We start from the raw sequence: 27782 nt of genomic DNA, 5'->3' as shown, positions 1-27782 counted from the left end.
AAATTTGGGTGGCACAGGACCAAGGCCTGTTTTGAAATCCACATCATTTCTACCCCAGGAGCTATTTCCAGTTAAGAAGGCATAATATCAGCCACTCGATGTTACTGTGTTAACAGCATCAATTCATGCCACATTAAAACACTTTCTTGGCACAATTTATTTTTCTGACCCAAACAAATAAGCCATTAGCAAGTCATTAACAATATTCTACCCTAAATTGTCAGTTTAACAGCCCTGTAAAAACATTTTTAGTTTAAAAACAAAAGTGTGCATGCTGTTGATATTAAAACTGCAGTTACTCTTTCAGGAGTACCAGCTGTTTTGTTGCAAAGCATTTTCAACATACTAATCTGTACAGTAAAGAGAGAAACTCAGTTGAAGGCAGTAGATGGCTGTGGTAGGTGCCACTCACAGCTCGGTGACAGCGGACTGGCTGAATTTCTTGTACGCTTCCAGATACAATATTCAAGCCCTTTTGAGAGTTTGGTTCAGGCCGATCAGCACAGAGTAAGAAAGTATTGTACATTCGTCTCTAAGTTGAAGTGAACTGAACTGGTGTAATTTAGGCTCGATTCCAGATGCTCAGTTTCAAGCTACTTCTTGAATAATGCCTCTCAGCTTTTTCTTATGCGTGGTTTTTCATGTTAGCGATCACTGGCACTGCTTTTGGCCTTGCTACTCCACACTGATGAAAGCAAGGAGAACAAGCAAAGGAACAGAATAGGATCTTAAAATGACCAGCTTCTTGCCAAACCAGCAAGGATACCATTCCCCCTTGTCCCAGGCTCCATGGATATTTCTATCAGATTTTCATATTGTAAGCGCTTCTCGGGAAGAGAGAAAACTCCGGAACAGTGAGTATTTATTAGAATATTTTTTGTTAAATAAAGAGGAGGGGAAAAAAAAAAAAAGGAAAAAAAAAAAAAAGAGTACTGCAGATTTAATTTCACATCTTGGCTATGCTCTGACAAAAGAGAAGTTACTGAAGTCAGCAACTCCTTCTTGTCCCAAGCCAGGGATTAATTAATGCCCCTCCCAAAACTTGTACCAGTCCCAACCCACTCCCCAGCCCCAACCCTTCCCATTTTATTTCCCAACTAGACAACACTGTTGGCAAATCAAGACAGCATGAAACTTACATCAACAAAAACAACAAAAACAGGAGAAAAAAAAAATGTGCCAATGCATCAGGGGAACTATCTTATTAGACGGTGAACTTCTCCAGCTAGCAATTCTGCTCGGGAGTCAGCTGTACCTTTCACGGAGGGAGAGTTTAAATGTTTTGAATATGCTCCATGGCGCAATTGTAAGTGCTGCAGAACCACAGGACAAGAGATTGAACACCTGAATTTCTCCCCCAGGACTTCTTTTCAGGGACACACATAGTTATCCAACCAAGGGTTCGTGCAGTAACACTCAGTAAGTACAATCCGATGCTTTAGCACAAATTACAAGTATCCAGTTCAGCACGGTATAAGGCATGTGGACAAGAAGAGACATCAGCAGAGCGCAGCAGGATCAGCAGAACAGCATTGGTGATTGACGCTCCAGTTTGTCAGACTTTGACCCCACTTTGAATCCCTGATTCCTACCACAAACAAGGAAATTCAGTTTCTATCGTAGCGTTTCTGAGGCTATTTATTTTTGGCCAAGTGTTAAAAGACCAACTCCTTTTTGTTTCGTTTTGATGTAAATGCAGAAACGTTGGCGGAAGCTGTAGGAGAAGCAATGGAGCAGCAGGGATGTCTGCAGGTGATCAAAACTCCGCCCTCAAATTCAAGTGTCACTGCACTGAATCGGGAGATACTGAACGGGGAGTAAACTGGCCCAGCCACTAGCACTGTCACAGAATGTGTATTTGTTGGGTTTTTTGTGTTTTTTTTAAAAAAAAACAGAACAAAAGGCAAACAGATTAATTATGAACCCTTCTTTTCAGAAGCAGACCAGGATTAAAAAAAAATTCCCGTAGAATTAAAATGTTAGATTCTCCACCTAAAAAAAGTTTATACATATGCGCTGAAAGTGACCACCACACAGGTCCGAACAGCACCTTACAGTACAGACTAAGACTTAAAGAGCTGATCTCACATTTGAAGTCTTTCAATTAAAAAAAAAAAAGTGGCTATGGCTGGGATGACACAAACGGGACACTTCAGAACACAAGGCAGAGGCGAAACTGGCAGCCTTGCTCGCCAGGCCATGGAAGCGGTGTAACGGGAAAGGGGCACTTCATGCACAAAATGTATTTTACAAAATACATATCCAAAAAAGCAAAAAAAAAAAAAGCCAACAAAAAAATAATAATCCCACCTTGCACTAAATTGCAGCACTCTCAACACTTGCTCTGCCACAGGCTGCTGCCCATGCCTTGTTTGATAGAGGAGGCATGTGAAAAAGGGGAGGGGGGAGGGAAATCCGTGTTTCAGTCTATTTTTCAAAATTTTTCTCCTGGGGACGTCTTCAGTCATCTGATGTCAGACACGGAGCTCTCAGAGTACGTCGTGGTCATGACAGGAGTGCCGTTGTTTGCCAAACAACCTTGCCTCAAGGTTTCAAAATACGAGGCCTGCACTGGTTTATGATACTGCAGAACTTTTATGGCATCTTCTATCTTAAACCATTCCCTTTTCCTTCCTGTGGGGAAAAAGAAAAATTAGCAGATGCAAAAAACAATGTTATCCTCTCTATGTTTAAACATTCCTGTTGATTAGCTTTCCATCATTATCACGTGCAAGAATAATTTCACTGTGTAGCAAAGCATCCGTTTAAAAGATGCTGGGAAATTTTCTCTCAGGATTCTCTGATCTCAAGAGCCCCCTACTCCGAACACCACAAAGACGGCTCCTCTACCCCCACGACAGGGATCTGCATAGGGCAGTACATCCACTGGCCAAACAAACCGTCTTGCACGTCCCAATTTAAACCCCCCCAACAATTATTTTGCTATTTCTGCACTTTCTGTTGAAGTTAGATACTCCTTTTAAGACAACCCACAACAACACACACCAACCACCACCTAATTTCTATCACTTTGCAAGCGAACCTCAGTTCTTGGTGGACAGCACTCATTTCTTACTCTTTCCACAAAACCTCTTCCGTACACAGCCTGAGGAAAGTCAAGGTACAGGTGCCACGGTGCTATTCACAACCCTCGTGCAGAACAACAGGTTGATTTTCATTTGGGAATCAGATTTAAATGCAAAGATTTCAAAAGATAATGGGGAATGATTAATCCACACTGCCCACATAATTTTTCTTCGAGTCTTAGAAAGGACAACTCTTCATGCTCTTTGCTCAGTATCTTCAAATGCAAGAATTAAATGCAAAATTGCTGCAGAGGCAGCTGTACAGCTGAACTGACTTCTCTTGGGCCAGAGAGGTTACAAAAGCATCAATTTGACCACAATGTTTTTTTTCCCAAGCAACCAAAGGACGCACCACTGCAACTTTTCTCGACCACTCCCAGAAGGATTCCAGCTCCCAGAGGGACACTGACATGTTTTTTCCTGCATCAAACCAGTTAATGTTAGCAAGTGCAAAGAACTTACCGATATTGACAGAGTCCTCCCAGTCTTCCAACACTTCTGTGACGATAAGTACGTAAACATATGTCCTGTGTTTCCTGTCCCGATTCTAGAAGGCAAAGGGAACAGAATAACCACAAAGCTACCAAGGGAGCCAAGGCAGGCGGGCACATGGTGACTACAAGTGGCAAGGTGCCTCACTGCGATGCTGCAGTACCTTACGTGCAGTTTCTCTCACATTATAGCTCCTTCTTAGCTACTAACAACCGTTGTGTTTTAAATGAGAGGTCTGAAATTAATAGAGATTGCAACTCAAAAGTTTATTTCCTAATCTGTAAGGCAGTACTTGGTGGATGGATAGGCTTATAAATCAGTTCCTCAGCCGGAAAAAAAAAAACAAAGGAAAGATTTTTATCTATTTCACACAGCTCTGAAATAGTTAGTGGAAAAACAACTGTAAGAAGAGCTGTGTCTGGTACCTGCTGACTGTGCATCTCCCCAGTACTCCTCGGGTGTTACCGCACTCCTAAAAGGAGCCCACACGCTCCACCACGTTGCAGGGGCCAGTTTGGCAACGGGTGGTGGCAGGTGCTAAAGAACAACGGAGGGTCACCACTCCCCAGCTGGTGGGTGGCATTTCTGGCAGCAAGAAAGGTATGAGGGCACTGAGAATATCCACTGTTACACTGGCTTATCACTCCTGATTTCAACTGGGAATTGCAGATGATCAATATAATTGAAAGGATTAGCATGCATTTTTATTTAAATGGGGAGTTTTACATTTTCCTTCAATCAAGTTATCTGGTTTATTTCACAACAAACTAGGAAGTGATTTTTTGCATCAACATTTCACAGCCTCCATGCCTGAAACTTACCTCAAAAATTCCCACTAATCTTCCTAACGTCCCTTTCACTCCAGCCTACGAAAAGTTCAAAGAGAAAAAAAACAAACATGCTTTAACAACAGGGCAGTACATATTTCCTTATTTGTTGTGCAGGAACAGTTCCTTTAGAACAGGAAGCAAATGCTGTAAAATTCTGTAAGCAGGCAGGCATTCTCAGGAATTTTGTCGTCTTTTTCTATATTCAAACCATTTTGGATTCAATCTGGAGGAAAAAAAAAATTATTTGAAGAGTTACTAATTGCATACCAATATACCCTCAATGACCAGAATCTCCTCTAAAGGCTATTGTAGTCTAAGCATGGATAAAGTTTGCTTTGGCGTTTAGCAGTTTTACGTCTTTAAAATTAGTTTAAGAAAATAACTTTAAAGTATGTATAAGGCATCCACTTACACCATCAAAGCAAGATGACAACTATCCGGTACCTCAGGGATGTCCTGCATACATTTGAAGCGAGCTAATATAAACATAAAATACTTTCAATGTGGCCTCCGCAGGAGGAACAAGACTATTTTTGATATAATACAAAATGCAGACGCGCATGGAAAGATTTTTAAATCAAGCGCAGACACAAATCAAGAGAAGATCTAAGCAATAGTTTTGTCTTCTATTTGAATACTACTGAGGATCTACCCACTTTATCTCATTTGCTGTCACTTTTTATACATCCACTCACTGCTGTGGCTCAGTCACTTTCTCAAAGTGCTGTTTCTCGCCTCTGCTCTCCGGGGTTTGCATCACGCATGAATGCAAAACGCCAGCCCACTCTCCTGCCCCCAGCCCCCCTCTTCTTTTCCAATAATTTACATTCCCTTCTTTTTATGACGGTAAATGGTTGGAACTCAAGCGCTATAGACAAGATGAGATTTCGCTCCATGACTTGATTGGTCTGAAACACCACACACAATCTGGCATATGACCCAGCCACGTTTGGAAGGTAAATTCGGCTGCCATCTCTGGCAGCTGGAACGTATCCTAAACAGTTCAGGAAAATAGTGCCTCTGCTCTCGCAGACAAGATACATAGATCTGATTATGTCAGGCTTTTTTTTTTTTTTTAAAAAAAGATCTTTAGGTGAGGGCAACTAAATATTTGATAAGACGCATCCTCGGTGTCCTGAGCAGCCAAGATACACCGTTTCCCGCTTGTTCAGCTACTAACCAGTTGCTGTACGGTCATACGCTTTTAGAAAGGAAGAACTTTTATTAATTAGAAGATTTTCCTAGTTAAGTTCCCTGCCTAAATGAACACACAGATACTAAACAATACAGGCAGGGCACACCTCACTATTGCTTCTAACAACAGCTGATGGCAGAACTACCCCAAAAGAAAAGGATTTGTAGCTCCCCCTACTACAAGCATTCACAGAAATCTGTAATTCTTTCTGTAACATGCTCCCTGACCTCTACTTCTAGGAAGGAGCTTTTCAACTGAATCTTTTATGTTGGTTTTGGATGCAAAATTTATCGTCTCATCAGTATTTCTGACATTCTGCTCAGCCCATAGGTGAACCACTGACTATTAACCACAAGGCTATTTCTGGAGTCAAACAGCAATTCCATGAAGGTCAGCGTACGCGTGTGTGCGCACACCAGCGTGGCTGGGACAGATAACTGGGTCTGACCTTTGCGGATGAGTGATTTTACCTCATCTGCAAAACTGTTGCTGCTAACCTGGACTAATCTCTCTCAGAAGCAAACTGGAAGGCTAATACTTCAAATGAAATTCATCCAAAGAACTCCTTCAGCAGCCTTGAACGGTGGGCTTTTTTTTTTTTTTTTTTTTTTAGATAAGCAACCATATCAATCAGCCAGCAGTAACACAGAGAGGAACACAAGGCTTCCACCTTCACAACATACATACATATATATAAGTATATCATAAGGTGAAGAGTAATCAAACTTTTCAGTTAACTAACTGTTTTAAGCCAGTTTTCTTCACTTGTTCCTGCAGAAGCCATTGAATTTCTGCTCTCCTTACTCACCTGCAGAGGCACTGAATCAAAAGCCAGGGATGTTGTTGTGATGGTTTAGCAAACTCTCAAGCCTGACTAGAAACAAATTTATCTCCAGGCAACTAGCCAGCCTAGAAACTGAGCATGAATACTGCACAACCAGCCTCCCAAGCAGTTCATCCCAGCTCTAAAACTGTGCCTGAAGTAAGACAGGCAGGTGAGGAGCCCTCCCTTCTGTTCTGATTTAACAGGGAGACGACAGAAATAATGCTCCGCCTGCAAACTAAGATCATCCTTTGCCATTCTGCCTAGTCTTATTCACCCAAAAAGGCACAAAAAGTGGTGCCGAGAAAACATGCCCTGTAGGGAAACCATATTGAATTATCATTAGACAACTCAAAAAAGTGCTAAGATTTTCTTCACGTGTGAATTTATCACATGCAGTAGGAAACAGCAACATAAGTTAACGGTTTGATTCAAACAAATATTGGGTTGATAAAGAGAGTCATAGAATCATTTAGGTTGGAAAAGACCCTTGGGATCACCGAGTCCAACCATCAACCCCACTCTACAAAGTTCTCCCCTACACCATATCCCCCAACACCTCATCTAAACGAGTCTTAAACACATTCAGGGATGGTGACTCCCCCACCTCCCTGGGCAGCCTATTCCAGTGTCTGACCGCTCTTTCTGTGAAGAATTTTTTCCTAATGTCCAGCCTAAACCTACCCTGCTGCAGCTTGAGCCCGTTCCCTCTTGTTCTATCACTAATTACCTGTGAGAAAAGACCAGCACCAACCTCTCTACAATGTCCTTTCAAGTAGTTGTAGGGAGTGATGAGGTCTCCCCTCAGCCTCCTCTTCCTCAAACTAAACAGTCCCAGCTCCTTCAATCGCTCCCCAAAGACTTACCAAAGACTGCAAAGCACATCAATCAATGGCGCTCTCATTCTGTTTTACTGGTATAGTGGATTTTAAAGACAATGTATAGGATATACAACGCAGATGGATTGGACTGTTACACACTTATTTTTAATAAAGCACTTAATTCACCCAGTGCCACCCCCTGCCCTGGGCAGGGACACCTCCCACCAGCCCAGGTTGCTCCAAGCCCCGTCCAACCTGGCCTTGAACCCCTCCAGGGATGGGGCAGCCACAGCTTCTCTGGGCAACCTGGGCCAGGGGCTCACTGCCCTCACAGCAAAGAATTCCTTCCTGATATCCAATCTAAATCTACCCTCTTAAGTAAGCTTCTAACATAAAAGTTAGAAAAACATCCAATAAAATACTCTATAGCTATTATCACTAACAAAGCAAGCTAGATAACAAGCAACAAAACTGCCAGGCTCCTCTTTGGGCAAGCTCCGTACCGCTCCCTTTGCTACGGGCCAACCCCTCAGCACCTTCCCGACTCATCTCCACTGCAGGACAATGAGCATTTTCTTGGAAAGTTAAAAGCACAGTCACACGGTCATCCAGGATTGAAGCTGGATCTAAATCTTAATTTGCACCAGATGACTCAGGAATTTTTCTCCTCGGATTGAGGATCCTCTGCCCTCATGGGCCACAACAGTAAGTGTCTGGCAGAGACAGCACAATTTATTTGGGCACGTGTTTCCCCCCAGCATTAGAAGTGCTGCACAGGGAGCCCGTGCTGCGATCCTCAAAATGCACGCGTGTCCTAGGAGGATACTATTAAACCTATCAACACAGGTAGGGGAGCACCAGCATCAACTGTTCCATCTGCAGGTGTGAAAATAAAGCCCATCAATCAAATGACACTATTCCCCAGGAAGAAGCACACTCAGGTACAAAAGAGGACAGACAGAGCTTGCAAAATGAGCTGCTTTTTCACTGCTCTGCAGATCCAAATCCGTTTCCAACGCCCGAGGTAGCCCTCACTGGAGGAAAAGACGGATCTGGCAGGAGTGCATCAATGTCACAGCAACAGCCAGCTGCCCCAAACCAGCACCCGACTTCAAACTGCTGCCGCGCGCCCACAGGGGTGGGCTGGGCATTCGGGACAAGGAACAGAAATCTGGAGGAAATGAAGCTTTACTAGTTCTGCTGCTCATGGAACAACTTGTTTTAATAAAGAAAAATTACTGAAGACATCCAAGAACAGCAGGTTCAGGTTTCAAAGCTGAAAATAAGTTGGGGTCAGATGCAAAAAGCAGCCTGCAGCAACACCATCTGTTCCTAGGGACAGCTTTTATTTCCTTCCATCTGAGCTAAGGAAAATGTGGGTTGGAATTTCAGCTATTTTACTTTGCTCTATTCGGCTCAAAGCCTGCATCTACTATGGATTACTGCTGGGCAAGAGGACTGTGGTAAAACACCCAAATCTTTGTTCTAATACTTGCAGTACTGAAGGTAGTAAATCACACCCATAAAGAGTGCTAGCTTAGACAAGTTCTAAAGACACCAATTACAGACCTACTAGGCAAATTTTCTTGCTGTCTCTACTGTGTCTCAGAAGGTTATACCTATTCATCTAATTCTTTACTGCATTACAATGTAATGCAATGTAAAAAAAAAAAAAAAAAGTAAAATGCTTTTACATTTGTGAAATGGAAACGAAATACCACAATGAAGTGAGGAACTTTAAGAGGGTGCACTCATTTTTATGAGGTTTGATTACACCGGGTAACACACAGTACTGAACTTGGTCCCCTATCTGCACTGAATATTACTAAAACCAGGAAGAGTTCAATGCCATCTCTTCACTCCTTGGTCCTTTCCTTATCCGCAGTCGTTTCCTTAAAAGAAGTCGTCCTATTTTAGGGCTGAAAGGTATCAATATTCATATTCTAAATCACTAACAAAATACATGAAACAGAAAGGACTCTTTATAAAGCAAGTTTAAGAGGGGGAAAAAAAAAAAAAAAAAAAAAAAAAAGAAGAGGTCTAGCAACCAGATCAAAGTACCATCACGATGGACTATTTTTCATATTGGCATCAATTGCCTGTTTGATCACAGATCAAGCACAACTTATCTGGCTTTTGATTCCCATGAAGAAAGCAGGACTAACACTCCCATAATTTTACAGAACTTGACATTTACTAAGTATTTAAAGGTCAGGATGTGAAAGATGCTGTAAGTGCAAAATGAAATGCCTTTGGGTTTAACAGATGAGTGTGGAGGCTTTTTTCAAAGTCACTCCATAATATGTTTAATTTAAGGCATCTATTTCTAAAACATGTTCTTCACCAGTTGCTCACACCCATAAAAAAAAAAAACCTTATTCCTAACACAAAATTAATTTTGTGGAGAGAACGCAACAGCAAAAAAATCCAAGAATGAAGAACCAAAAAATATACTACATCGGTGCTAATGACTGCTTTAAAAGGGCCCATCATTTTTTCAGGTGAACCTTAGAACATACCTGGAGTTTACAGCTGTGTAAGACTGCCTATGTCATTTTTCAACATTATGTCAGAAATAAGTGGTTTTATGCTGAAAGGCTGCTCTCATTCAGAGCTAGCGTGTTTGTCTACTGCCACGTTGCCTAAGAACAATGCCCAAGAACTCAAGTCACTTCAAATTTTATGCAGACAACAGCAGGCATGACAAGTGTTGCTACCTGTCTACTTTAATACTTCTGCTAGTACAGATTAATATAGATAAGGACTATCTCAAACTAGGACAAGGACTTCTAACTCAAACTGGGACAGAGGGATCAGAGGTTTCACTCAGAATCAACATTTTATTTTCAGAACAGTCTTCTAAAACACTGAAAATCAGAAAGAGGGGAAAAAGATTTCTTTATATTGCAATTATTCTAGCAATCACATGGATAAGCTCAAACATATATGTGGTGAAATTAAAACAGTGAATGCAGAAGTTAAAAATCTTAGTTTAGGGAAGCATATTTTAAAAAGCAAATGCATACCATGCAAAGAAGAATGAATTGAGAAAAAACAGCCTATTGTCATCTTCAAAGACCACAAGCAACTGAAAGGGTAATGAGTCCTTCCAGCTTTTCCAACTGTCTCTTATTAAAATGGAAAAGGCATACCAAAGGCAGTGAAAGAAGTCCACAAATTTCTTCCATAACTTTGACCAGCACACAAACCACCTTCTTTTAGAATAAAAATTACTTTGTGTTCATCAACACAGAGGAAATTGGATTTTCCCTCTCCCAACACAAGCAGCAGACTCTACCTGCTCAGCTACGCTCTGGCTTCCTTGCGAGTGACAGACATGCCTGGCCCAGGAGAGGAGCAAAGACATCAAACCTTCTCAGAAACCAGCGTCAGCTACAACCTACCTGAAAACACCTAGGTTCACATGAAAGGATGAACAAGGATGCACACCGGTTGCCCAGCAAGCAGCCTCCTAAAATACCTCCCCTGTCAAATCTATAGCACAAGCTGGGAAACTGGGTGCACAAAAGCCCTTTACAGCATTACAACTGTAATATAACAACCATTCCCCTCCCGCACGCACATTCCCCAGCAACATTTTACAGTAAACAGCTCGCTGAGCTTTAGACAGTTGATGTACATTATAATTTTGTGTGCGGTTTGTATGCAGCGTACTGGAACACAAACCTATTAGAGGAAGGCCTCACACACCTAAAAGCTTGCCCGCGTTTTCCACCCGTGTCAGCTAGCCTCATCATTAGCCGCAGAAGTGCTCAGGTAATTTTATACACATGACAGGCTGCTCTTCTGCAGAGGGCTTTCAGGAAAGCCTTTATCGTAACAGCATCTGATAGCTCCATTTCAGATTCCCACCCTGCATTCACATCACACGCTACTAGGTGTCGCGGAGGTTAGCTGTTGGGGTAATCCTGCCGCTTTTGGAGCTCTGGATGTTTACTGTTTGTGGAGCAGCATTCAAGCAGATAGGTGCTTCGCTGGGAATGACTCAACCCTGCCAGGCTGCCACAGTTTGAATTACATTCTCATTCGGCACCGGTCCACGTGAGCGAGGGAACACCAGCTGAGCGAGAGGGGATTATCTCAGCCAGCCCAAACCAGTTTCTTCGCTGCAGACTGAGCCCATGCCAAGGCTTTCCTTTCAGCCACCGAGCTGTCACGGAAAGAGAGTGACTCTTCCAAGGCACTGCCCGAGGAAGGGAGGGTCGATACAGATTTATTTTTAAGGATTTGAAAGGTGAAGCCACGCATCTCCTGAATGAACCCTTGACTTCTGTATCAAATCACTTAATTCTTAATAACGATTGGGCTGCAAAGCAGGAGTCTGTAGCTAAAAATATTCTATTGTTCTGGTTAAACTCACTCTGGCTTGTAATGTGTTTGAAAGATCGCTGAGTTACTGAAAAAGCAGGAGCTGCATTACAAGCTGGAAACGAAATTTGCCAGCAGCAATCCCCAGTACTAGAGGGACCTAAAGACATTTAAAAAAAAAAAATAAACTTTGAAACTTTGACTGTATAATCTTTCATATCTTTCTGATAAACTGCAGGATTATAAAAACACCCAAAGAGAAACACACAACTCGGGAACTGCCACATTAGGTTAGTCCAGAGGCCCAAATATTCAGCATTTTGTTAGACAGCAGCAGGTACTTCCAAATACTTCAGAGAAAAACCTTCATATACCAGACAATTAAATAAAGCAACTACTGGAGAAGCTTCCTCCCAAGTCCCATCAATTAGCTCTTGATTTCTGTTCTGCAGCACAAAGATTTATAACCCTCTCAAAAGCATTTTTAATCCCGCCTTATATAACTAACTGTGAACCTACTTGGTCATCCATATATAATCATTTAATCGTTTCTGAATCCAAGCATCTCTCCACTTCAACGATATTCAGAAGTGAATTCTAAAGACAGGTTTTACATACAATTTAAGTGCCATTTGCTGTCTTTAAATTCCTTATGAAGAATAAAATTGTTCTTCCAGCCTTAAGAAAAAAATATGCCTTCGCCACACAGATCATCAATCTGTGTTTGATCTGCTATGTGATCTCTTTCTGAAATAGCTTCAAGTAAAAAAAACAGCACATAAACATGAACACATTAAGAATTGTTGCTTATAACTCTTAAAATCAATTTCTCTTATTCACAAAAAAAATACATACTAGATCGAAACATGCTGAGGTGCCTATTTTGGAGTGTCTTTAGTGGCTCATACAGTCTTATTTCTACCTTCTACCCAAGTATTAGATAGTTCCGCAAAAGCACAGCTGTTTTTTGAAGTTCTCTTAAGAAACTGTCCTTCATACAGAGAAAACAAAACAGAGAATATCATTGTATGTATTGAAATGACTATAGCTTAATTTTATCTATTTTCAATTAAAAGTATCAGGTGTGGAGAAGTTCATTCCGATTAAGAGCCTTAATTACATTCCTATGCTATCTTTATTTAGGACTCCGGTTTCCTCCCACATACAATGTGGATATCGCCAGTGACCCTATATCCCTCTTCACCTTAAGGAAAACAAGCAAGAGTGACAAAACCAAATTCCCAGAGCTCTGGCTAAGCATCAGCAGTGAAGCTCCAGAAGCCCCCATTGCTGTCAAACACTCACCTCTTCACAGACTTCTCGCACAGCGGCCACGTTGGGCTCCTCCTCGGGCTCCATGCCACCCCCAGGGACAATCCATCGATCAGGATGACGACTACTGCTCACCAGCAGCACCTGCAGAGAGGAGAGCACGGCTGATGGACAAACTCAAAGCAATGCTCCTTCTCAGAGCCCCGCTGAACAGAAGTTGTCTTTGTATCTCTCACATCTCCAGACACAACCAACCCAACGCGAGCCCTTGAAAATACTCCAGTTTTTCCAAGACAATTTCCTTAGCCCCTTTCAGGCAGCTGTGCAAACTACATTATCAGTGACACCAAGGCACTCCAACACTCCAAATGATTTCAGTCATTACCTTCTCGCTGCTCCAACGCTTCACAGAATAAATTATGCCTCTGCATACCAAAACAACGATTTGCTATTTGATACAGCATGACAATACTTATACTGTAAGAGCTCACTGCTGTACTTCAAAGTCACTACGTGGTCTTGTCAGCCTGGGATAAGCATCATGCAACAACATAACATGGCATAGAAGCTGCTCAGCACCTTCACCCTCTGCAGAAGTAGCTCAGTTTAACTTCTTTGGTACCCCGGGCCTTGTCTGCCTCGGCAGTTACACTACTGACATATACAAGTCAGGTAACAGCCCATTAAAATATTTATGTGCAATTGTTTTAACAAAGATTTTCAACTTCCCCATTTGCCTCTTCTTACGCAGGAGGCACCAAAGAGTTCAGCTCTGGAGCCAGCACTTGGCTACTTTTGGTTTAGATGAGGTCGTTCAATGAGATGTAAGCCAAATATAAGCCTACATTAAACCACTTAAGAACCCTAGGAAAAGGCTGCATAGAAGGACAGACTTTTTTGAATCAGGAAAACGGTTCAACCATTTCTATGGGAGTAATTTTTCTTAAGCATGCTTTGTGGCATTTTTTCTTGAAACACATTTTATTCCTGTTTAATTCTGTTCTATACAAGTTCATTTTTTGTTTTGTCATCTTCTGGAAACAAAAAGCTAACTAACAATCTCAACCGGCTAAAAATTTTCCCAAAGAATACTGAGACACTGTGCTTATTAAATCTACTTGCAATACATCCCTGAGCAGAGATGGAAACTGAAAACAGAACTAATACTGCTTTTCAGCTCTCTAAACAAAGCTTGTTCATTAGAGTTATCATGCTATACTTCATCATTTCACTGGCACAAAGCTTACAGCCAAAGCGACTTGCTCCAGAAACTTTCCAACATACCAGTCCAATTAGGTTACAGGCCAGCTGTAACAGTTTCAATCAGACATTCTAAAGTTAAACTGTGCGAGACACTCAAATCCCAGGCTTTACTGTCTAAATGTTGCTTTACCAGTAGGATATGAAAAGATTTGCACTAATTATCAAGAGGAAACCTACCTACAGAATTCGAAATTAAACTTCTGAAACAAAAACACGCGTAAGATTTCCAGGGTTTCCCCAGTTCTTTTATCTTTTGAAAATTCTCATCTGCCAACTGACCGCCCTGAAAAGTGATTTTTCATTTTCCAGGGCCACCCAGACCACATTGGCTCAGCACAGGGAAAAGAGAAGGGCCAACAGAACTAGAACACACCAGGGTGAGGAGACAAGGGTCTATTGTGGGGGTCCAAACCACAGCTCTCAAACCAGGAGTAGCAAAGCTTAAGTCAGAAACCAAAGAGGGGTCACAACAAATGTTTTGGCAACTGCTGGTCTAACCTTTCCTAAGTCTGGAACTAAACTTGGTGTTCTCAAGTGTCAGCACTCTAATCAGGATTTTTCTGTGGATCCCGCCAATAATAATGTCTCAAAGCCACCTCCTCCTGCTTCAGCCAGAACCCACACCTCAATCCTGCAATGCCTGATGAAGCATCATTTATCAAACAACCCCATTTAAATCCCTGAGCACTCCCCAGTCTGTCTATTGAATTAAGGCAATTACAATGCGTACTAGAAATGAATCAAGCTGAATGGGCTACCTTAATTCTGCAGTTTCCCAATGGAGATGCTTACTGCCTTAGATGTCTTCTGGCTAAGGCTGCAATGGAATAGCATTTCCATTATAGTAACATCCTGTAGTGTTTGGTCTTCTTCAAGAGGAAGACAGAATTCCTTTCCCCCAAACATCCATTCCATATAAAACGCGATCAGTAAGCCGTGCTTAAATAGGGAATGTAAACTTCCTCCATCCTGAGAGCCTTCAAGGCTCGGGACAGCAGCTGGCTACCATGGGCTGGGACCGTAAGGCTGTCACCAGCAGCCACCTCTGGTTTGCCAATATTTGGCCACTGCAGGCTCACCACAAAACACACTCCCTGGCCTGTGCTGCCTTATCACGGTACCTTTTCCTACTATGTTACAGGACTTTACTTTGTCCTGACTCATTACCAGTACTGTACACTGGACTGAAATTCTTAACTTCAGGTCAGCAGGTGATTCTGAGGGCAACGTTAAAAGAAAAGTAACAGACATTTCAAATATACGTTTTCTTGCCAGGTAGGAAGCATCATCTTCGTCGGTTCCGATTTCAAGTCAGAGTTACAGCTCAAAGAAAAAAAAAAGTAAAAAAATCTGCAGGAAGAGATCTTTGAAACTCAGCACAGCACACTTCATGCCATTGAACTCCTGCCACCTTCCACTTGTGAGAAAAAATATCTGCTAAGAAAATCCCTGTACAAAGACTCGTAAAGGAAAGCCTGCTGGACTGCTCAGACTAAGACAATGCTTTAGTAACACACTAGTAGGAACATTTAGGTGTAAACAACAGTTTTAGGCAAAGTAAATTAACTTCAGCTGCTCTGGCATTTGAGCATTTTCTGAATAGAATTAACATGAACAACCCTCGCTGGGAAGGAAAAACCTGTCATTCTCACACTTTTATGTAATCAGACTATTTCCTGTTTAATAAAAAGGAAATCCCATCAAGAGAGAATAGGAAACATGCCCTACAAGGTCATTCTTTTAAAACAACTTTAAACAGGATATTGCTACCAATGAGCTCTCCCAAGACAAAGGGGCCTAGTTCAAAATGAGGGTGAGACACTCTTGTGTTTTAAAAAACCACACATCTAAAAAAGTCCTGTATCCCAATACATGCAACCCATTCAAAGGGATCATGTAAAAAGGTCGTTATAACCCAAAACCATGTTTTCCACAAGGCAACATCATTCAAATATTTTACAAATTGCCCCAAAGCCAGTAAAATGAAACCTGCTGAAAAACAACCTCTCTCTGAAAACCATTCACATTTGGGCCGAAGAGCCCGAATGCTGTTTCCAGATAAGAAATACAATCCCCCCATTTCGCCCCCCGATAGCTAGGTGGGTGAACATAGGGTACCTGGGGAAGCTAAGATACCGGCCAAGCAGGTGGCGGAAGCGAGACGTAATAGTTTATATTCCTGCCATAATGAGGTCAGAATTATTTTCCAAGTTTCAGAACACGTGAGATAGCACAAGGTTAACTTACACCAGAAAGCCAAGACAGAGAATGGCAACGATACCTTCACCTTACAGCATAACAGGACAAAAATGTTATTCAATTGCTCAAGTAGACCGAATATTTTCCAATATAACAATTCTATAAAATAAAGAGTATAGGTGTGTGGTTTTTTTAAAGGACCGCTTGATAGCTCCTATGTCGTCAACACCTAAATTTTTGTTCGTTAGCTTCTTTATTACTTACAAACATTAATTTGACTATATACTAAAGAAGAGATTTTAATCAAAACAGTAGAAAAAAATATACCAAAAAGTGATTTATTTTATTTCTTTAAATCAGGCCAAAACGCAAAGGAAGGTTGACATTTCCATTTTATTCTTGCCAGGCAACTGTGTTTAACATGGCTACCGAGACTCTTGACCCACCAGAGATTTTAGGGGCAGATTTTGGAGCCAAGATTTGAAGTCTTTTTGGAAAAGCACTTGCAGGTATCGCATCACATGGCCAAGTTCTGTTTTCCAGGATTTGAAAGACAATTATGTCATTTCAAAGCAGGGAAATGAGCAACACAAGCCTCTTTGGCAATGCACTAGGCAGCCCTGAAGTAGCTCTCACACACAATCAATGAAATAAGAGAATGGTTAGAAAAATAAGCAAAGTTTGAAGTCGACAGCAGGGGCTCCTAAACAGTGCTAGATTGTAGCCTTCATGGTACGCAAGCTTCAAAGCAGCATGCAAACAAAAAACCCAAACAAATCTAGAGCAGGCTACCAACTCTCCCCAGGAGGAGACAGGAAACACGCCGAGACATCTAAGGCACACATGGAGCTCGGGGCTCCATGGGAAAAGGGAAAAAGAATTTGTCACCGGGATAAATCTGGGAGTCCCTGATACACAATGCTGACCGTAAGGCAACCTAACTACATACAAATCTGTTGTGTTCACATAATCATTGTTGGGTTTTTTTCTTTCCTTTTTTCCCCCCACCAGAAATAACGGTGCTCGGGAAAGCAAAAAACCAGGCAATCAAAATAAGGCAGAGGATTCATTCTCAGTTAAAAGAGCAGAGACTGCGGGATTCCCAGGTTCTGTCATGCAATGGTGGATTTAAACAACAACCACCATCCATAAATAAAACAAGAGTAGCCACGCTGTAAGGAAGACGATTCCTAGAAAAAGGCTCCACAGAAGCATTACAGCAAAGACGAAAAGGACTACAGCATTATTAGAAGCTGGGCTACAACGTTATTAGAAAATGAGCTGTGAACCTTCCAGGCTTCCAGGAAAAGACAGTCCTACCCACACGCGCCAGCCTGAGGACAATCAAGTTGGCAGACTTAATAAGAAACAGGAGACAAGATGTTAAATATGTGGGTTTTGGCCCAGCTAGCATTCTGCTACCAGAAGCCAATCTATAAACTACTGGCTACTGAAACAGCCTTTGCGCTTTCTTTCATGTTTTCTACCAATATTAAGCCACAAAATCATGTATTTCACATAGCGACTAAAGCACAAACCTCCCAACAGTTAAACTCATTTCACACTTCGGCATTATTTATCAGAATGAGGACTGCCAGAAAATAACACGTCTCTTAACAGGCTGTAGGGAGACTGGTCGAGAAGATGGCTGACTTCAATGATTTTGGCCTGTACAATCTGTCTTTGTTTGAAAGTTTCAATTTAATAAGAGTCTCTGTATTCAGGAGTTTGGAGCTTAGCTGTGCTAGCGACTCTCCGATCTGCCTATGACCAGGCAGGATATTGTAGCTGGTGCCACTCTGTGTCCAGCATAATAAAGACCTTTTATGCTCTACTCAAAGTTAACAAACATTCTCACAATCTCAACATATTATTGTTACTGTACTTAATACTTTTATATCTGACAAAACTGGGATCTCAGATCGACCACATCAAACCAGCTTTAAACACTAACAACAGCATATGGTGACAAATGGAGTTCAAGAGGAGCAGGAGGGGAAAAGAGACACGATAGTGAGCAAAGCCGTGCAAAAATTCATCTAATTTAACAGGCAGAAACATGGCCTCAATTACACTACAAAAAACCATGCATTTTGCCAAACTACTAACGCAGGATGGTCTAAACACACACGCCAAGGCTTACAGAAGGGCTTCTCCCACCCTTTTGCTATTCAGGGCACGTTACGGAGTTAGCACATAGTAGTTGCAAGTACAGCCTGTGGTCAGCGAGGCTACAGCCAGCTTCAAACATGACAGTCTCTTTAGCTAAGACAAGAATACACACAACCTCAACAGCAAGCCACAGAAAAACCCTCTCCTGACCATAACAGCATGTCCTCACTGTTCCTCAAGAGTATACATTTCCTCAGACAAGTGTTATTTTCGCACACACACCCGCACCTTGCTCCGTGGCATAATGTGATTTAACCTACAGAGTGGTACCTAGAAACTGGAGGCAGGAAATTAATGGCACAAAGCGAGAAGGGGAAAGTACTCGCCCTACCGAATTTGACAAAAGTAGAGCACAAGTCTTGAAAAAGGAGTAAGAGGCAAACTGGAAGAGGTTCAAGTCATTTCAAGTGTTTGGATCGCACCTACAGTACTATAACCATAGAGGAAAAAACACAGAAAATCCTGTTGGTTTTTAAGCTGCTTCTTAGAATAACAATAATAAATCATCACATACTGCACTGCTACTCTGGCTTCAAAATACCAAGGGTCGTATTACTGTTACTACAGTTTTCTTGAGACTTTAGAGTGACTGCTTACTCTTACCAGAGAGCACCACAATCCGGAGTCCTCTCCCTCCACCAAAATTATGTTTTAGATAACCACAAAAGTTATCTGCGACATGCCTTTCACAACAGGGCCAGGACAGAGAAAACAGCTGAAATGCCTGAACCAGCCACTGCCTGTTTCAGAGGCAGAGGGCTGATAAGGAGGCACTCCCAGCGAGAGACCCCAAAACCGATAACCTATTTCTGTCTGTCAAAACCAGTTTGTTGACCACTCAGTACTTACACAACTCGTCCAGGCAGACTTTTTCCAGAAGAAACACTAGCTTTTAAACTGCCCCCCTGCCTTTTTTTCCCCCTAAGGGAAAAAAAAAAAAAGAAAAAGAAATGAAGGGAGTATTTTGGTCTTTTTACACAGACCAAATGACTCTGGATGTCAGGAGTTGCACATGTATACACTTACTGTTTTGATTAACAAGTCCTATCCATAAAATAAAGCATGCAAAAACCCTACAGCCATGAAAACTCTTGAGAAGCTTTTCAAATATAAGCAGTTAATTCTATGTGTAACATCAATATATGTTATTTGCACAAGAAAAAGTAACCACCTAAGTCAATACAAATGAAAATAACGTTCAAACCATCTGAAGCATCTTAAAAAAAAACCCACATCTATCCAGTAGGTAATTGAATCCCTCTGAATTTCACATGTTAACATGAAATTTCTAAGAACAAAGAGTTACTGTGCATTATCCACAGCACAACAAAGACAGCTACAGAGACACAAATTCTGATATAAATACACACAAAATTTGAAAGATCCTTGACTAGTCTGTGCAGTCAGTCTCCCAGTTAAACTGAAAAAGAACTACTGTTTAAAGAAACTGAGTACTTGCTTCCCAGTTGCTGGATATTACATACAGCATCTGAACACCGACGTTTACTATTCATAAGGTAGAACTGAGAGTTTCTTAATTTTGTTCTACCCAATTTTTCTGGGCAACTCCATCACAGAGGTATGCAAACCAGGATAATTTTCCTGATTTCAAAAAATAATGATAAAACCCAAGCACACGATCATTTTCTTTTGACCAAGAAGGGAAAGAGTTGTTTCCCCAGACCTTGAGAGACCACCCACAGAAAGACTAGGTCCCTTTGCCACCAGTCTCAGCTGGGTACACCTCCCCAGCCTCCTGTACCTGCTTCCACGCTTCTCTGGAGGGTGCTGAGATGAACCAACTCGGGGAACTAACCATGAGTTTTAAAAAAAGAAAAAAAAGCAGGGGGGACCACAGGACGTAACGAACGAGGAGAGAAAGGCAGGAAAAACAGCTACAGCCTCTGGTTAGGCAATAAGAGAATCTGAGACTAAAGGGATTTCAGAGGGTTATGCAGAGGAGAACAGACAGCGGCCACCGCTGTTGGGTCCTTCCCAACAAACCTAGGGGTGGAGTACACTTTCTCCTGGTTTCCATATTCATCACTTTCCCTGAGTTGCAGCAGAACAAAACTGACTCAATTCTTCAGTTTCACAACAGCTTACAGAGCTTCCAGTAAATTAAGTGAAAATTTAACAATTTTCATTCTTTTGTAGTTTGGGAAAGTACAAGAGATGACGGAATTGTTTGTAAAACCGTTTATGAAAGCTGCCTTTATGAAAAGGCTAGAAAACACTTTTTAAGATGAAAGTTACGTTTTGCAGAGGCTTCTACTCTTCCTCTTGGAGAAGATTAGCTACAAGCACCGTGGAGTTGGACAGGAGAAGCACAAGCAAGAGAACTATATCTAAACTGGCCTATGTCCTACTGGAGATGTAGTAATGTGTTAGCAACAGAGAGGGAGAACTTAAAAGGGTTGTGGTTGAAACCAAGTAATGTGGCTGAAGGGAACCTACAGAGTCAAGCTGAGCCATCAGAACAGAAATTCTATTATTCCATGGGAAGTACGATGATCATATGATGCGGGGCTCTTTTTACGTCCCAACAGTAAAGTACTCCAAGTGTTTTTAGCTATTATTATTTTTATATTGAGGCAAACGCACAAAGAATGGCCCAGGAACACGGTGTGATCATCACCGTAGCCTACAGTTAAAATTTGAGAACTGCTGTATTACGTCACAGCTTGGTTTAAAACGGACCCAGGAGAAGCAAGAAGAAAAACGTTAGTTTGCATTCAAATTACTTTCCCAACTGAGGCTGTTGTGGGGCTACATAAACGTAGCTTTTGGTGACCGTATTGGCTTGGCGTGCTCGTAGAGCGGCAGAGCCAGGGCGCTTACCAGCCGCTGTGTGAAAGTTCTGTTTTCTCATCTCAATTTAGACTTCATTCACAATTAAGAAAAGACGACCAATCCTGGATCCTATTCTTCCCGAAGCATTTCCTCCAAAAAGTCTTTAAAAATACCAGTTGTTAATGAGCAGCTTGTCCTTTCAGCAGATACAATGCAGGCATGCTTAAACCTGTAGCTACACCAGTGCGGGACTTAAAGCCAAACGGTTCCCTTTTTATTTCTGTTAAAATATAACACAGAGATGCTGCCATTGAGCAGGCCTCCATCTGTTTCTTAGTAGTAAGATATTAGTGAAATTTTCTGGAACATTTCCTCATTGAAACAGCTGGTCCGCACAAAAAAATACTTGTGTTATTTAAAAATAACACCATAATAGCAATATTGAGAGGCACTGACATCACAAGCAATAAAATGAATGATTTCAGAGGTAACACACAACTTGGGATCTCTTGATCTGCACACTCTCCTTCCCCACTTTTGCAGAAGCAGCAACTATCAAGGGAGTTCACTCCATTTGAAAGGATGAAAATAGCAGAGTCCTGGCGTTCGGTTGCCGGAAGGTCCTTTGAAGTCTGTTCACACTCTCTTTGAATTAATCCTGTTGATTCCCCTGTTCTCCCTCCTGCCCAGAGAGACATCATTCGGCAGTGGTTTACTGTTTATGAAACAACACAGATATAGATTTTTTTGCACGCAGCCCAATTAAGAAATGTGAGTTTTGCTCCATTTGAGATTCATGTTTAAATGAATTCTCCCTGTGCTGCTTTTTAAAGGAATACATAACAAAGACATCTTTTCAGCCAATGTTTGGTCTTGCAAAAATGTTCCAGAGCTTCTTTCATGTCCAAAAGTAGTAGCTTCCAAATGTGATACAGAGAAAATGTGCAACCTCGAGCAGCGTAAGAAAAAAAACACATTCACTTAAAAACTTAAAAAGAAAGTATTATGTCAAGACTCTTTATTTGCAAATTTAACGCCTAACCAAAGACTTGCTGTTTCAGCAATCTCCATTGACTGCTAAGACTTTAAAGAAAATTGTATCAACGAACTGAAGAGTTAGGGGGTAAACACCTAAAAAGAAAGAGTAGCCCCCTCTGTAAGTGTAAACAGATTTTTTTCTTATTTCTGCTTGTTCATTGTTTATTTCAGGGACTAATTAGTGGTTCTCAAAGGGAGAAAACTTGGGGTTTTAAATCCACAGCAGGAAATGAAGAAGAAATGCGAGAGCTAAGATTTACTATTTCTTAAGTGCTTAAAAGAAACAGTAACCAGAAACAGCCAGTCCGAGAAAAAAATACTTTAATACTGCAAGTTTTAATTATTTATCAAAACACACTTATTTTTCCTCTTTTCTTTTAAAACAGTAAGCTTTTAATAGATCTTTAACTAACATACTTTGGTTCTGTCCCCCCCCTCCCCTCGAGAGGCCTTTTAAATAGATCTCATTTTCCATTTAAATAGAAGTAATCAATTATAAAATATGTCAGTAGCACTAAAAAAATGTATTATTCTTGGGTTTTCTCTTTCTCTTGGAGAAGTCTTTCACAGACATGTTAAACTATATAATTAAACGTGTACGGGTAACACCTTTCTTGTTATCAAAAAAAGTGCAAGCAAAGATTAGAAAGTAGATTTCTCTCAAATTAAAGTTCAAATAAATACCAATAAATGAGAATTAACCTAAGAAATAACTAGAAAGAGAAATTAACAAAAATCAAGGTTTCCCGCTTGTTCATTTCAGTAATCGATATAAGCATAATTTAAGTGGCTTCTAGGCCTTTTGGCTAAGATCAAGAGCAGTATCTGTAAAAGGAATCCATTCTGGGGAGGGTGTGTGTTCAGCGTGGTGTGACTTAATAATAACTTTCCTAAATGCATTTGTTGAAAAAGTCCACTTCATGACCAGCTACTGCAATAGGTACATAACAGATGAGAACACAGGATGCAGTTTCAGCTCTGCATTAAATACATAGATATCATAAATAAATGCAGTGTTTGAAAGGCTGCGTGATGTCCTCGGAAGGCCAAATCAAAATAAACCAAAACTGTAATTCATTGCTTCACTATTTGTGTGGCTCACTTACAAAATCACACACATTAACGTACTTGAGGAAATCAATCTACATCCCATGCTGCATCATTTACAAAGCAATTAGTGCTCCTTAATGTGTCACAGAACAACACACCACCTGATTTTACTGAGGAGACCAGAGACAAGGCCGAGCGCTAACAGTGACCAAAGCCCAAGTGAGAAAGTGACGCTCATGTGAGAACCTCTATCGCCCTGACATACAGAAAGTTTTCCAGAGCTTCATTTGCAGCCTTCGTAACAGACCCATGGAAATGACATGGCACAATTAGCACAGGGAGACAGCTAACTCAACTCCTGCTTTTGAAACTGGAAACAGATTTTTCTAGTTTAGGTCTTACCTAGAAACTAAACCCTAAAATTGTACCAATTTCAATTAAATGAGATTTTTTTCCATCCACTGAAAGTTGTTGCAAGCCACAACACAGACACAACTTTGACATAGAAATGGCTTTAAACTCAACCTCAGACAAACCTAACCAGCTTAACCTACACTAAACGAAGTTTGTCACAACTTAGCATACCCCTAGAACGAGTTTACTTTTCCTTCTTCAGCCATCTTGGGTCAGTATTGTGAAACTTTGTGTCACCAACACCATAAGAGCTCAGGCCATCGGTTCCCACCGGCCAGAAGACGTAACAGCCCACTGCCACGGGGTAATGACACTGCAAATGGAGGCGTTGCAAAATAAAAACCAACAACCAGTCACAAGCTGACTGCATCAGGTAGCTGTTAAAATTACATTTCTACCTTCAACCATACTATAGTCAAACATGGTCAATCACCTAACTCTTGAGAAGAATTGCCACACTTGCCTCACAAATTGTGTAAAATTGCATGAGAAAACTCAGATGCCTTCAACCACCCATGCTGATTAGCCGCTGTACCATTACACAATATGATTACGTTCTTCATAGGTAGTCCAAAGTATCATAAATTTCCTGAAAGTCAGTGGGAAGGCCCAGCTTTGACGAACGCTTCACCAAAACATAGTTTTTTCATTTCAGCTCATTTATGCTTGAAACATTGACACTTCACCATGACAGCAAAGCTACAAAGGGTTTGTCAAGCCTCCTTCACTATGTTAAATAATAACTGAACAGTATGCTAATTTACTTTCCTCCAGTGAACTGTCTGCATTCCCTTCCAATTTCCTGTAGCTACAAATATGATAATCAGGAGAACAAAGACTTTAGCACAGCCACTCAGGAACCAGTAAATGAAATGAAGTATGCCTGACTCCAAAAGAAGCAGAGAGAGACCTGCAGCCTAGCTCGTCCTGAGAAACCCAAACCCACATTATGTAGATATTAAACAAGAAGAGTGAAAAATCACACATCTGTGAAAAGTTTCTCTTTTTAACTTCACGGACAATACGACCACTTAGCAACACAGCCATTCCTAAACGAACCAATCTACCTTTAATTCCCACTTCCTCCCAAGCCTCTCTGGACAGCAACTTCTGGCACTCCATCAGTCCCCTTTTATCCCAGTTTCTTTTTATAAATCCAAGGTCAGGTTTCCTCTCCCATCTCATGTGATGTGCTGGTCTGAAGTTCTGCCAGCGTGGTCGGTCCCCTCCACTGCCAAATCCCATCCCGTGCCACAACACTCCTTACCAGACTGTTCCACCACCCCACGAGCGTTTCATTCTGGGCGTTTTTCTCATGTTTAGCGGAGAGGAAATAAAGAAGATGTGGAGGGGGGGGAAGGAACACCAACTTTCCCAGTGACGCTTAATGGCATATAGAAAAATAAAACCCCCCTGCAACCAAGTCACACCCGGGCGGCTCCGGGGGGTCCCCCACCGCCAGCCCCGGCCCCCCGCCCAGGCCATCCCTCACCTCCTCCTCGCTCTCGCTGCGGAAGCACAGGCAGGCCGCCCGCTTCTTGTAGCCGTCCCCGTCGTAGGTGCGCGTCTGGTTGGACTTGAGCTTCATCATCCTCCGCTCCGAGGGGGCGGCTGGGGGCTGAGGGGAGCGGGGAGGCGGGGGGCAGGCCGGAGGACGGCGAGGCCCGCGGCCTAGAGGGCGGTGGGGGCGGGCAGGGTGGCGGCGCCGGGAAGGACCCGCCGGGGCTCCCGTGAGGGGCGGGCAGGGAAAGACGGGGAGGGGGGGGACACACGGAGGGGGGCCGCCTCCCCGCGACAGTCTCTTTCTCGGTCTCCGCTCTGTCTCCCACAGGCCGGGAGCCGCCCGCTACGCGCTGCCGCCTTTCGCCCGCCTCATCCCTCCCTTCACTTCCAGCCGCTCCGCCGCCGCTGCCAGCGCTCCGGCCACCGCCGACGACGACGACCGCGACGCCATCTTGGGGCACGCTACGCAAACGGCGTAGAGCCGCCGGGCGGGGGAGGCGGCGGCTGCCCCCTGCCGCTTCACGGGGAGCCCGCCACGCAGACGGCGCAGCCCGGCTTCCAGAATCGCTCCCCCCCGCGCAGACAGCGCCACCACGCCTCCGCCTCCTCCCTCCGCCTCGCTGCGAGCCCTCTGCGCCAGCAGCGCAGCCCGCTTTCCAGAATAAGGCGGCCGTTCGTAAGCAGCCTGGCGGCTGCGGGACAATTACGCAAAAGGCGCCGGGGCAGCGCCGGCCCCCAGCGCACATGGCTCGGCTTTGACAGCGGCTCTACGCAAAGCGCGCAGACACCGGGGAGAGAAGAATGCCCGTCTTGCGCAAGGCGGAGGGGGGGGAGTGTTACGCCAGTGGCGGAGCGCGGTTGCGGGGGTCCCATTGTAACCCGCGGGCGGGAGCGGCACAAAGGCGGGGGGGGGGGGTGCTGCACCCTGGGGCGGGGCCTCTGAGGGGAAGGGCGGGGGCCTGGGGGCCTTCAGCAAGCAGGAGTCCCTCAGCACAGGGCCACCTCATGGGGGGCAGTTGCAGGACCCCCCAACTATACATGCTCCTCGCTCCCCACAGGCCTTTTGTGGAGAATTTCAGGGCCCATTCTCAGGGCATAATGTCACCAGGCAGCCTGTGAGCCCCCAAACTGCACCCTAGGAGGGGCTAACATCACCATCGCCCCACTGCAAGGACACCCTTGGCTTGTCAGCATGGCAGGTAGACGTGGAGGGGTGCCATGGCACAGCTCAGCCCCACATGGGCTCCCTGTCCCATTTGTGCGCTCCCCCAGGAGGAAACCCCAGCAAAGGGGCAAGCGCTTCCCTGGGCAGTATTTGCCCAGTGCTGGTTTGGCGACAGCAGCCTGGCTTCCGTTCCACAAGACAGTGAAAAATGGGGGGTAAGCCAAGAAGCCTTTAACACCTTCTAACTCCATGTACTTTCTGCATAAAAGGCTCTTTTCCAGGTGTGGATCCCACTAGAGAACAGCCCCTGGAAGCACTGTCCAGAGGGTAAGACACAGTTAACTGCTATGCCTCAGGCCCTGAAGGCTAAAAAGCTTCGAGAGGATGAGGATGGATCCATTCTCCACCGCACAGAGCTCCCATCCCAGGCTGGACAGACTTGTGGGTTAGGAAATGGGGTAAATACTTCCCCAAAAGTCTATTTGTGTTCTTCACCCCAAAACAAAAGCAATTTGTCCTTGCTCATTTGGATCTTCCCTTTCATGAGTCAAATGTGCTTAAGAGTCATTTAGATGTGGTGTTAGGGGATATGGTGTAAGGGAGAACTTCGGAGAGTGGGGTTGATGGTTGGACTCGATGATCCCAAGGGTCTTTTCCACCCTGAATGATTCTATGAAATGTTCTTTCAGAAGAAAACATTTAACATTTCATACCAACTGCCACGCGCTCAAGTACTCCCAGTGATTTGAAATAGCTGCTTAATTTCACATGAAGCTCAACGTTTTGCTGAACACAATGCTGCTTCCCAAACAGAATCACAATATCAATGTGTAACAACAAGTGTAGACATTACCACTACATTGTAGGATAAAATAAGCAGAAACTTGAACAAAAATCCCCAGTAAATGCAGACAACCCAGAAGCTCATGAATATCACTGGCAAAGTTCCAAGAGGAGCTGCTTTAATGCACATTCCCATTAAGAACAAGGCTGTTAAGGTGCATCTTGGCTGAATCCAGTCCCCACCTGGGATTCAGCACATTAGTCTGAATTAGGTTTAGCTAAATCACAACCCACAGACTTCAATGGAGGCAGATGAGATCTGAAACACCTAGCCTCTCCCTACGCTTTCAACTCCCTCAGAAATAAAATAAATAAATAATCTCACACCTACCATTTCCCTCCCCCCAAGCCAGGAGGTGAAGGAACTCCTTTCCCCTGGGTTAGCGTCTAGCACTTGTGTGATATTAAGGCTGCTCTGAACAAGATACCATTTACCAGGCTACAGAAACCCATTCCCAATTAGCATCATCCCATTATCAGTTGGCGGGTGACAT

At 43.0% G+C, this 27782-nt stretch overlaps 1 protein-coding gene across 1 annotated transcript; it reads right to left on the bottom strand.

Moving 5' to 3' along the window:
- Positions 1-139: 139 nt before the first annotated feature.
- Positions 140-25775, bottom strand: NUDT3 (nudix hydrolase 3). The gene is made up of 5 exons (XM_074564586.1): positions 25270-25775; positions 12882-12992; positions 4400-4444; positions 3549-3633; positions 140-2634 (listed from the first exon to the last, which is right to left on the bottom strand). The coding sequence occupies exons 1-5, from the start codon at positions 25366-25368 to the stop codon at positions 2465-2467; spliced, it is 510 nt and encodes a 169-aa protein (XP_074420687.1). The 5' UTR covers positions 25369-25775; the 3' UTR covers positions 140-2464.
- Between the last annotated feature and the right edge of the window lie 2007 nt (positions 25776-27782).

The sequence above is a fragment of the Larus michahellis genome, chromosome 21 (assembly GCF_964199755.1).
Source record: "Larus michahellis chromosome 21, bLarMic1.1, whole genome shotgun sequence".
NCBI classification, from domain to species: Eukaryota; Metazoa; Chordata; class Aves; order Charadriiformes; family Laridae; genus Larus; species Larus michahellis.
This window is presented reverse-complemented; position numbering and strand designations above follow the sequence as displayed.

Coding starts and splice junctions, on each gene's coding strand:
- NUDT3 (XM_074564586.1), bottom strand. CDS start 25,368: ATGATGAAGCTCAAGTCCAACCAGACGCGCACCTACGACGGGGACGGC. Junction 3,634..4,399: donor GATTAGTGGGAATTTTTGAG/GTAAGTTTCAGG, acceptor TTTGCCTTCTAG/AATCGGGACAGGAAACACAG. Junction 2,635..3,548: donor GGAGGACTCTGTCAATATCG/GTAAGTTCTTTG, acceptor TTTTCCCCACAG/GAAGGAAAAGGGAATGGTTT.